This window comes from Muntiacus reevesi, chromosome 1, assembly GCF_963930625.1.
Source record: "Muntiacus reevesi chromosome 1, mMunRee1.1, whole genome shotgun sequence".
NCBI lineage: Eukaryota > Metazoa > Chordata > Mammalia > Artiodactyla > Cervidae > Muntiacus > Muntiacus reevesi.
In genome coordinates this window covers 181,104,859-181,117,056 of record NC_089249.1, presented here as the reverse complement: position 1 = coordinate 181,117,056, position 12,198 = coordinate 181,104,859, and the positions used below count along the sequence as shown (strand labels likewise).

At 47.8% G+C, this 12,198-nt stretch overlaps 1 protein-coding gene across 1 annotated transcript in view; it reads right to left on the bottom strand.

Annotated features, from left to right (window-relative positions):
- The window catches only part of ADAMTS2 (ADAM metallopeptidase with thrombospondin type 1 motif 2), a 254,371-nt gene that overhangs the window by 63,477 nt on the left and 178,696 nt on the right, over positions 1–12,198 (bottom strand). Inside the window, exon 5 of the mRNA XM_065917308.1 lies at positions 11,696–11,779. Within this exon, the coding sequence (XP_065773380.1) occupies positions 11,696–11,779 (84 nt within the window). The remainder of the gene's footprint in view (positions 1–11,695; positions 11,780–12,198) is intronic.

The window sequence follows — 12,198 nt, the reverse complement described above, 5'->3', positions numbered from 1 at the left end:
GGCACCGAGTGCTTGGGGGTCGGGACCCAGACTCTGAGGAAGCCAGGGGCCTGTCCCTGGGATGCTCTGAATCCCCTACACACAGTCAGGGAAGCAGAGGTCTGTATCAGGTCGGCAATGGCCTGGGATATGCAGGAAGAGGGCGGTGGCACCGGCCCCTTGAATGCTGAGTTCTGCCCCAGCATTTTCTCTCTTGCCTTCCCCTGAGACTCACAGTCAGAATTTCCCCGACCCTTCTGCTCTAATGCTGAAAAATTCCTAGGAGCGTTCCATACTTTGCCTTGACCTCATCTTTCACAACAAGATACCTTATGTTCTTTGATTGTCCCCAAGTCTCTGATTTCCATTTGCTTTGATTTTCATCATCTTAGGAAATATTTAAAATGAGAACAGTTCAGTAGCTTTGGTTCCTTCTCAAAAAAATCAATTGAAAAGCCAGTTGCTATGCAACCCTCAAGTGTTGCTGATGTTCTGCTCCCTGGCTGATGGCATATTGTATAAAATAAGATAATCTCTTTTCTTCTGCTGTGTTTTTTTTTTTTTTTTTTAAGAAATGGAGAAAAATGTTGTTTTAGGAAAAACTTGAGATAACTCAGAGGCTCCTCATAAGCTGGAAGACAAACAACATGTCCTTTGCACAAGTACTCCCGATTTCATCCCCAGCGGGGCTTCGGTGGGGCCTGGGGACAGGCGTGAGGGGAGCAGAGGGCAGGGAAGCTGGTCTGCTTCCATCACAGTTTGGAATGAATAACAGAATCTGAACACCTAGGCCACTTTCTGCCCCAAGTCTGGGTCTTGGTCTCACAGCTCCCAGACCCACCCCCTTACCCTGACTCAGCAGACCTTGGAAGACACAGCTCAGGGCCCTCTCCTGGTGGGGGTCTCCTGCACTCCCCTTAGTCTTTCTGTGCCTCAAGCCTTGCACGGACAGGGCCTCACTCACTGTCAGGAAGCACGTGGCTCCTTTAAGAGCAGCTCATCGAATCCATTCTCCTTGGGTGCCAAACTCTATTTGTGACTCTCATCCAGAAGCCTTTCCTGGCTTTTCCTGCAACAAGCAGAGCTCACTCCCTCTACAAGAATGCCAGCCAGGCAGTCCCCTCTGGGTCACCCCACCCAGGACAGCCGGTGCTCTGTCTCCTTCGAGGTGCTCACCACTCCACAACGACCTTGTTTCCTGGTGATCTCATGGGGAGCTGGTGCCCCAGGCCTGGGGGCAGGCACATCCCGGGATCCATCTGCCCAAGAGATGGGTCCTCCCACTTCCTGAGGTCCCTGAGAGCCCTGGTAACAGGGCCTTAACCCCAGCACTCTGCCGAGTGGAGTCTGTGACCGGTGGACACAAACAGTTATCGCCCACAATGAGATAAATACAGACATGGGAAATTTTCACAGCAGTTTGGTGGAGTGGCTTTATGTCTATGGAATTTAATAAGAAAAAGTCGGGGCTGCTATTCATGGATAATCTTGGTTTTATCACATTTCTCTTTTCCAGTTATTCTTTTTAAATGTACTTACAGTAATACTGGTCAGTGATGTGACCTCCGGTTCTGAGGTGCTCTGTTTGTCTGGCCTGGCATCCTAGGCCCTGGCACCTACTCTCCAGGGACTGTCACTGTCCGACTTCCTGTTTGATTGCTTCAGGTCCATGCAGTGACCCCTCCTTTCCCAAGGGTGTTGCCCCTGAGCCCACAGCCAAGCATACCACACTGTCCCTGGGCTCCTGTGCGAGGCGCGCCTGCTGCAGAGACGAAGGGCTAGCCTGTGGCGGGGGCCCCAGCCCCTCTGCATCCGATGTCTGTCCAGCACCGGCCTTTCTGGACGTGGTTGGCCAGCCAGGTCCTCCTGACTCTCCCATCCCCCCCACCTGTGTTTCTCCAGTGTGTCCTCCCCGGGGAAAGTGAGATTCCCACCGTAGACCCCACTTGCCTCTTACAATCCCACAACTTGCTGAGGAGGCCCAAGTCTGGCCCTGTAACTTTCTGGAACCCTGAAGGACACACAGGCTCTGAGGGGTGGCAGCCTCCCCTGCGGCTTCCTGAGAACAGCAGGGATATGGAGGTGGGGGCGGCAGGCAGGGCATGGGGCAGGGCATGGGGCAAGGCATGGCGGAGGCTCGGCTGCAGGAGACGGCTGGGCCCCGCTCCATCCTGGGGCACAGGCGGAGGGGCATTCTGAGTCTGCCCAGCTGTGCCTGTCACCTCATCACCATGGAGTCCTCAGCTTCCCGGCAGGAAGTCGGGGAGGTGAACGGGGACCCTCGTGCCCTCCCTTCTCACTGTATCGGTCCTGGTCTCGCTGGAGCTGTCCCACTGCCCAGGTGGGCTGCGGCACCTATCTCATTGGCCAGGGTCTCCGGTCAGCCCCATGGCCTGCCCTCCCCACACCATGCCCAGAAAGAGGAGGCTGTAGCATCACTAGGGGCCCATGCCCACTCCCCTTACCCTCACTCTGCCTGTGGGGGACTCCGAGGGGATCAACATGGCCCAGGCAAAGCAGAGTCCCTCCCGACAAGGTGGAACATAAGGAATGATGGCCAGACTGGCCATGGCTATGTAGGAGGGGCCTGCAACACCTCACTAACCCAACCTCACCTGCAGGCAAGGCCAGGCACTGGTGGCAGCCTGCATCCCCCTCTAGCCGAGACGGCTTGCCCGAAGTTTCCATCGACACTCAGGTGACAGAGGTCCCAGGCCCAGGCACAGGAAAGGTAAGATTGCCCACAGGGCAGAAGAACACAGATGCCTCTCCACTACCCCCAAGCCATCGCAGAGAAGAGGTGCCCAGTAAAGCATGGAGTCCTTTCTACGTCCTCCTTCAAATCAGAAATGAAATGCTGGACACGACACTTGTGGCCACCAGACACCTTCCGCAGGCGCTGCTGCTCAGTTACAGAAATACCTGGGCTCTCTCATTCTTAAATTATTGCTTAAAAAAAAAATTAATTTTTCTATAGCTAAAAATGTGCTATAAGTGTATAAAAGAAATCCTCAAGTATAAAAGAAATATCCCATGATATATTAAGAAAATTCAGCAAAGTAGAAAGAAGAAAATAAAAATCCATGACATACTACCCAGAGATAAGTACTGTTCACAATTTATGTTTTCCTTCATTCCCTACTTTGTATATATTTGTACACAAACTCGAGATCATAATACTGGGAGCTTATATCCTTCTTTCCCCAAAAGTAAACCAACTTGACTTTATGCTGTAACCATTTCCTAAACCCCTTACACATGCTTTGAAAATGGGATTTATTGCCAGTCTAATAACCCACTATTGAAAAAGCAAGAGCGTTCCAGAAAAACATCTATTTCTGATTTATTGACTATGCCAAAGCCTTTGACTGTGTGGATCACAATAAACTGTGGAAAATTCTTCAAGAGATGGGAATGCCAGACCACCTGACCTGCCTCTTGAGAAACCTGTATGCAGGTCAGGAAGCAATAGTTAGAACTGGACATGGAACAACAGACTGGTTCCAAATAGGAAAAAGAGTACATCAAGGCTGTATATTGTCACCCTGCTTATTTAACTTATATGCAGAGTACATCATGAGAAAAGCCAGGCTGGATGAAGCACAAGCTGGAATCAAGATTGCAGGGAGAAATATCAATAACCTCAGATATGCAGATGACACCACCATTATGGCAGAAAGTGAAGAAGAACTAAAGAGCCTCTTGATGAAGGTGAAAAAGGAGAGTGAAAGAGTTGGCTTAAAGTTCAACATTCAGAAAACTAAGATCATGGCATCCGTTCCCATCACTTCATGGCAAATAGATGGGGAAACAGAGGCTGGCTTTAGTTTCTTGGGCTCCAAAATCACTGCAGGTGGTGACTGTAGCCATGAAATTAAAAGATGCTTACTCTTTGAAAGGAAAGTTATGACCAACCTAGACAGCATATTAAAAAGCAGAGACATTACTCTGTCAACAAAGGTCTGTCTAGTCAAGGTTATGGTTTTTCCAGTGGTCATGTATGGATGTGAGAGTTGGACTGTGAAGAAAGCTGAGCGCCGAAGAATTGATGCTTTTGAACTGTGGTGTTGGAGAAGACTCTTGAGAGTCCCTTGGACTGCAAGGAGATCCAACCAGCCCATCCTAAAGGAGATCAGTCCTGGGTGTTCATTGGAAGGACTGATGCTGAAGCTGAAACTCCAGTACTTTGGCCACCTCATGCGAAGAGTTGACTCATTGGAAAAGACCCTGATGTTGGGAAAGATTGAAGGCGGGAGGAGAAGGGGACGACAGAGGATGAGATGGCTGGATGGCATCACCAACTCGATGGACATGGGTTTGAGTAAACTCTGGGAGTTGGTGATGGACAGGGAGGCCTGGCGTGCTGCAGTTCATGGGGTCACAAAGAGTCGGACACAACTGAGTGACTGAACTGAACTGAACTGAATAACCCACCACAGAGATATGCTGTAATTTATGTAACTAGACCCTTATTGGCAGACAATTTAGATTGCTTCCAGTTGTTTACACTTAGCAATAAGGCCATGACCTTTGGCTTAGGCCTAAAACTTCATGCACGGGCCTGTTAACTGCTTTGGAATAGAATCACAGAAATGAACGAATGACTGGGGGCAAACATGAAGAACCTTTTAAAGGGAAGTGACCAACTGTCACCTTTCCTTCTAGAAATGCGTACACATTTACACTCGAAAATAGGAGCGTGTACTGCTGCATTCACCCAAAGCAGTAGCAAATCTGTCTTTTTAATATTAACACAGCTGATGCTTTTAAAACGGTAAATCATTTTATTTTCTTGATTAATAGTAAAGCTCAATATTTTCTTTTTTGCAACTTGTATTTTTTCTTTAGTTAATTGCTTATGTCAATTGCCAAGTCTATTTTTCCTAGGACTCTTCATATATTATTTTTCCATATTGCAAATGCTTTTCCTCATTGTGGTTTGCCTTTTGACAGTGTTTTTTGACAATTTTATATTTTAAGTACTCAAATATATATCTATCTTCCCCTTTATAATCCTTTCTACTGTATTTTCGCTTAGGAAGCCCTTGACAATGAATATTTTCTTCTTGACTTGTATGATTTAAATAGCTGAATTTTATTGTTATATATTTATCATCTGATATACTTAACTTACTATTTATCATATATTTATTCTAACACTTAATAACCATTCCATTTATATTATCACATTTTATTTATGAGAGGCATTTTCAGACTTATATATTTTATTCAGTTGATCTGTTAACATTTATGCAAACATAGTATGATCTTACTTATTTTTGCTTTACAAGGTGTTCATAGTAAATCCTTTTTATCTGCTTGGCTTTCAAGGTTTTCCCAGCCATTCTTGAACGTTTATGCTTGTAGATGAATCTCAGAATCATTTCATCAAGTTTCCAATTATTAATCTAGGAAAAAATCAACATCACTACAATGCCCAGTATTCCTGTAAGGAACAGCATATGTCTCTTCGTGTATTTTTATTTTTTTCCTATCATTGTGCTTAGTTGCTCAGTCATGCCAAGTCTTTGTGACCCCATGAACTGTAGCCCACAAGGCTCCTATGTCCATGGGATTCTCCTAGAAAGAATACTGGAGTGGGTCCCACGCCCTCCTCCAGGGGATCTTTGCAACCAAGGGATGGAACCCAAGTATCCCACATTGCAGGTGGATTCTTTACTGTCTGAGTCACCGGGGAAGCCCAAGAATACTGGGGTGGGTAGCCTAGCCCTTCTCCAGGGGATCTTCCTGATCCAGGAATCAAACTGGGGTCTCCTTCGTTTCAGGCAGATTCTTTACCGGTTGAGCTACAGGGAAGCACCATTAACAATGTGCAATTTTCTTCCTATATGTAGGTCTTACATTGTCTTGTTAGGACTAGGCCAGATATTTTATATTTTTGGTTACTATCCTAAAGGGAACTTTTCTTTCCCTATTATCTGACGAGATCGGGCGCATTCAGGGTGGTATGGCCGTAGACTCTTTCCCTACTATCTTTACTACCAGGGCATTGTAGGGCTTCCCAGGTGGACTAATGGTAAAGAACCCACCTGTCAATGCAGGTAGAGATGAGGGTTGGATCCCTGGGTCAGGAAGACCCCCTGGAAGAGGGCATGCAACCCACTCCAATATTCTTGCCTGGAGAACCCCACAGACAGAGGAGCCTGGTGGGCTACAGTCCATGGGGTCGCAAAGAATCAGACACGACTGAAGCAACTTAGCATGCAGGCACGGACACCAGGGTATTGTCAGTTTACACAGAAATTATTGGGCTTTGTGTAATTATCTTATATTTGACCATGTCACTAAACTCCTTTCTTAACCCTAAAAGTTTTCCAATGGATTTTTTTCGGTTTTCCAGGCACATAAGCATCAGCAAACAATTGTAATATTATCTACCCTCCTTGGATACTGGTTTCACGTCATATGATATTGTGTAGAGTTTACAAAACCTCAGTAACAAAGTTCTATGTCTCTTTCTTGTTGCCCGTTTTACTTTAACTGTCTCATAAGGGCAGCATTTTCCAAAGCAAATTCTGCAGAGCGTTGATTCCATGAGGAAAAGGGTTCTGTTGAGAAACAGTTTTGGGAAACCATGTGAATTGTTCCACCTCTTAGAGATTCACCAGGTACATTTTGCACATTTTCATAGTAAAGTCTCTAAGAAATTTTGTTGTCAGAAATACCTGTTTTACTTTGTCTTATAGGCCTTTCCCAGGCTCATTTGACCATGGAACCCCTCTATTCTCCTATGGAACATCTAAGAACATCCTAAGAATTAGCAATGCAGAACACTTTTAGGGACAATGTGCTTCTTTTTCTACTTTAAATAAAATTTGGGCTGTCATGTTACCATCTGTTACCCGTTCTCACCCTCTCAGCTCCCAAGGAGCTGATCACGCTCCTTGCCCTGCTGGTGCCTTCAGCAGGGGCTTCTGGGCTCTGTCCGCTGCCCCGGACTCGGGGTGCTTCCCTGCGCACCCCACCCTTGCCTCTGCAAAGGATGCACACCTCTGCCCTCCAGGCTTCAGCCCCGCGTGCCAGTGTCTCCCTGACTGTCTCCACTGGAACGGCCCAAGGCGCCCAAGCCAGCACATCTCCTCTGAGCTCGCTGCCTTTCTCCCCCACGGGCCACATCCCCTCCTGTGCTCGCCACCTCAGAGGGCCGCCTCGTCACCTGCCAGGCTGCCCACGGCACAGGCTCGGTGTCCTTTCACCTTCATCCACGTAGCACCCATCCCCCTCTGGTTCGGCCTCCTAAAATTCTCTCCCTTCTCCATCCACCCTGTGGCTGTGGTCCCAGGAGAGCCCACGACTGTCCTCCCTTTGATGCTGCCCACTTTCTCCTAAGCCACCACTCCCACGGCCATTCTGCACACTGGAGCCCGGGCATCTTCTTAGAAATGCAAATCGGATCGTGTTACTCTCCTGCTAGAAACTGCCCTAGTGAGAAAACCAAACCCCTTGGCAGGATCCCTCAGGATCCACTCCTTCCAGCTAGCTTCTTCAGCACCAACTTCTGCTGTTTCCCCATCTTGTACTGTCCCCTTCAGTCAGATTCAGCTGCCCCCTGTTCCTCCAACAGCCTGTTCTCTTCCTGCCTTTAACTTGAAACATGCCTGTGCTGGTTCTTGCCCTTTTTCACTCCCTCCCTGTGGCTGAAAAGTCACTGCGTCCAGTTCAGTCACTTGCCTTGACCTCTAAGTAAGGACTGCCTGCCTCGCCCTTCCCCTGCCAAGCCTCTGAGCCCCAGTTACAACCATTTCCTCGTCTGCACCTCCACTCAAGAGCAGCCCCCGAGGTCCGGGATCATGGCAGTGAAACACAGCGGCACTTGATGCACAAAAACCCTCAACAAGTGCTTGTCAGATGATGAGCTTTGTCCTTGGGCGAATGGAGTGACAAATTATATGAATAGATCTTCTGATATTAAACAATCATCACATTCCTATAATAAACCCTATTTAATCATGAGGGGAATTTCTCTTTATGCATTGTTGAATGAAAGGCTTAAAGCCTCAGGATTTTTTACATCTATTTTTAGAAGTGAAACAGGTCTGTACTTTGTCTTAGATATGCTACCTTTGGCAACTTTGCATGTAGGAATCATATTGGCCTGAAAGAGAAATTGGGTGGAGTTTAGAACATATACACATTCTGAAATTGTTTATATGATATTGCATTATCTTTGCTTAATAATTCCTTGGCAAATGAATAAGAATATACTGGCAAAAACCAATTATCTGATTCTCTATTTAGACGTAATTTTAAGATAACTTTGAAAACAATTAAGCACTTGAGTTCCCACATGATTATGGGGTTTCCCATTTCCCTAAGAAATCCTTAATTTCCCAAGATCTTCTGGGTCCCTGACCCAGAGTTTCTCAAAATCTTACCTTCAGATTTTCTACTGGTTTCTACCAGGTTTCTACCTGTGTGGGATACTTAAGGAAAGAAAAACAAGAAGAAACATCTTTGGGTGGGGACAATTTAGCACAAAGCCTGTCAGGAAGTAGTTAAAATAACCGAGGCTTTATTCCATTGAGTAATCAACATTGGGAAGGAGACAGACAGTTCGCAGGCCAAATAAGAACCAAAACTTTGCCAGCACTGGTAAGCAGTTAACCACACACAGTCCTCCAGTTTTTCTTTTTAGTGCCCTGACCACTTGGTAGCTCTTCTCCTCTTCCTACCCCCTGCCCTCTGCAGAGGCAAAAAGTGGGGAGAGGGTTGGATATAATCATGCCCATCCCTCAAGCTACCAACCTCAAAATTCCTTAGATGCTGAAGGATGCTAATGAGGGGGTCTCAGGCCAGGAAAGGGGAACCCAGCCTGAGGAGGGGGAGGGAGGGGGAGGAACAGGGAACATGTTGATGACTGCTCTAGTGGGGATGCACAAGTCCCATCGGACATTCCAAAGTCCTGTGTCGGCAAACGGAGGCTGGACCTGTATCATTGGGCATGGGTCACCCTAGCCTTACCCCGCTTGCTGTGCCTGCATGCCTAGAATGTCCCACCCTGCCATAAACTGCCTGTTTACCTGCAGAGGAAGGTGTGAACGCCCCTCCTGCACAGACCACCACCGGGTGTCAGGGTGGAGGGGCGGGGAAAAGGCCCAGGCAGAGATCTCCCAACAGCTGAGTAGTATAGGGCAGCAACTTCTCCCAAAGCTTTCCCTTCAGCCAGGACAAGCACCCCACTGTGGGTTGCATTATACACATGCTTTCTGCTCTTTTAGTTTTCGCTTCCTCTCTTTTTTCTAGACTAAATATGCCAAATGTTTGCTTTTCCCAAGGCTCGCTTCTCGATGGATCCTATTGCTACTTTCTAATTTCTAGTTTATTGATTTTTGCCTTTTTCTGAACTATTTCCTTACTTTTACTTTCCTTAGGTTTTTGGGTTTGGGTAGTTGTTAATTCTGTTCTAACTTACTGAGTTGAATACAGGGTTAACTTGGGTTTCATTGGCTCAGTGTGATCTTGGAAGGCACCTGCCTCTGAATACAGCTTTGGCCACACTCCACAGGTTTTGATTTGTAGTACTCTCATTTTGGTTGGTTTTCCCAATAGCCTGCAATTGAGGCTCTAACAGTATTCTTCCCAGGAGATTTTTTTTTTTTCAGAGAGACTGGATTTATTCTTTTTATATATCCCTTTCCTCCATCTAGTTTTAGAGCACTGAGTGTAGTCCAAACAATTTTTGCTGTATGAAATTCACTAAAATTTTCTTTAGGACCTAAAGTACATTTGTAATTCTTAAGTGTTCTATGATTCCTCAAAAAAGAAGGCATATCTTTCCATAGGTATAGCAAGGGGAAAAGATGATATAACTAATTTAACTTTACCCATTATATTATTTGTGTTTCCCAGGCAGCTCAGTGGTAAAGAATTCAGCTGCAGTGTAGGTGACATGGGTTCAGTTCCTGGGTTGGGAAGACCCCCTGGAGTAGGAAATGGCAACCCACTCCAGCATTCTTGCTAGGGAAAATTCCATGGACAGAGGAGCCTGGTGGGCTATAGTCCATGGGGTTGCAGATTCGGACACGACTGAGCGACTAAGCATGAGCATTGTATTATTTGAAACTCCTATGCCTTTAAGGATGTGATCTGTTAAAGGTCTCGGAAAGGGTATGAAAGACCCCTGCAGTTAGGTTTTTTTGCAGACTTCCCCCTTGCTCTGACAGCCTGCTTCAGTACATTTTACGTTGTCCTTGGGACATTGAGGGACCATGACTGCCGCCCTCCGCAGTGGTCGCTTGGGCCACTTTAGAGTGACACGCTTCCCAAGGTAGGAAAAGTGGACTCAAGGTCCAGCATTGCTGGAGTTTGTCCAGCCAAAGGCCTTCACTGTCACTTCTGTCCTGCAGGCCCCGTATGTTGTGTGCGGTTCACTTTCATTTTGTGAGACGAAGACTCTGCCTCTGAGTAGAGGACTTAACCCTCCACATAATTACTATGCCTGATGTGCCTCGGCTTCATCTTAATATGACCTGACTTCATTCATACTGAGTGAGGTCAGACCACGGATTCCAGAATTTGGCTGTCAGGGTGAGAAGCTGGACTCCTAAGCAGCCAGATGCCACTGGCTACTCACGCCACTGAACTGCCTTAAACTTCAGTTGAAGTTTCACAAGTCCTTACTTGTAAAATGGGATCATCATAGCTCCACCTCCTCCTTTGTCCTTGGACTGAGTTAATTTTGAGTAAAGTGCTCCCAAGTTGCTTAGCAGAGGCCTGGCTCAGTTCACACTGGCCTGGCACCACGAGGCTCCTTCCTTCCTCACCAGCTCTCCTTTCAGGAGAGTTTTCTTTCCGTCTGGGGACTTCCTAACCCTGCTTGCATAGACCTGTGCATGCTGATAGGAAAAAGGCTTCAAGTCTGACGGCAAAGGGGTGTAAGAAGGGCAAGACAGCTCGGTGAGAACAGGAGCTACATGGCATGAGAAGAGGACACCGGCTGAAGACAGGCAGGAGTCAAACCGAGTCAATGCAGGAGTCTCAACCTTGCATTTCCGATGCTTTGATGTCCAGGGCCTTGCTGACCTGGGAGGAACTGTCCCTCCCAGGGTTAACCAATTCCTAGAGTCAGTAAAGAGCTCACTCTGAAGCGTATGCTCTTCAGATGCAAACCAACCAATGCAGAGCCCACGCCCCCAGCCATCTCCTTCATCAGGCACTCACACTCCAGCCCACTATCCCCAGAGCAAATCCCCAAGGGCCAGGTACCAGACACTCAGAGGCAGCCCTGATTCCCCAGAGCCCACTGAAATGATTCACACTGGCCAATCCTAAGCCTGCTTACCCTTGATTACCCTGGTCCTTCCCGAGGAAACCATAATGAAGGTGCTCACCCACAGTTTCCCTCTCCTTCCCCAGGCCTCCCGACCAGCCCTGGCATTTCCCCATGTGGCCCTGCAGGGCCAGAAACTGGGTGAAAACCAGCTTTTCCATGGCAGTTACCTCCTGATCTGTTGGTCTCAGCAAACCCGAACCTCAATTTTTAAAGAGAAGGTGAGATTGAAAGGAGAGTAGGGGTGACTCAGAAGTTCCTTGCTTCTTATAGGAAGCAGAGGGCACCTGGGGAGAGGCAAGGTGGTTTTGGCCAACATAAAGGCTTTTAAAGGGGGGCCTTTGCCTCACTGGAGGGCCCCATTCATCCCACAGAGGTGGGGGCCCTGGTGAGCCTGGAAGGCACCAGCCTGCAGTGCCCACTCACCTTCCCGTAGCTCAGCAGGATTATCCGCACCAGGACGACATTGATGTGGGCCCCCAAGGACTCATCATGATAGATTTCGTTGACCTGAAAGACAACCAGGGACATGTCAGCAGAAACCACAGGCTCACAGACCAGCCCTGGCTTTGTAAATGGCATTGCCACCAGCTCAGCTCCAGGGCAGAACCCGGGCACACTCCCGCAATCCTTCCTCCTTGCCACACTTTATGCTCAGGCATTACCATCAGCTCTGAATCAACCCCTTCCTTTCCCTCTGCTCCTCCTGCCCCCTTACAGCCAACCACTCACTGCCTGGACACCGCCCCTCTCTACTCAGCAGCCCCTCCGACCACCCCAGGGAATCTCCACCGAGAGCCTACACTGGGATGTGGATACTGCCCAGTCTAAGCGCTGGAGCCGCTAACTGCAACGTGGCCTCTTCTGCCAGGGTGAACACAGCACAAACGCGAGTCGCAGGGGCAATCCTGGGACTGTCACTGGTAGAA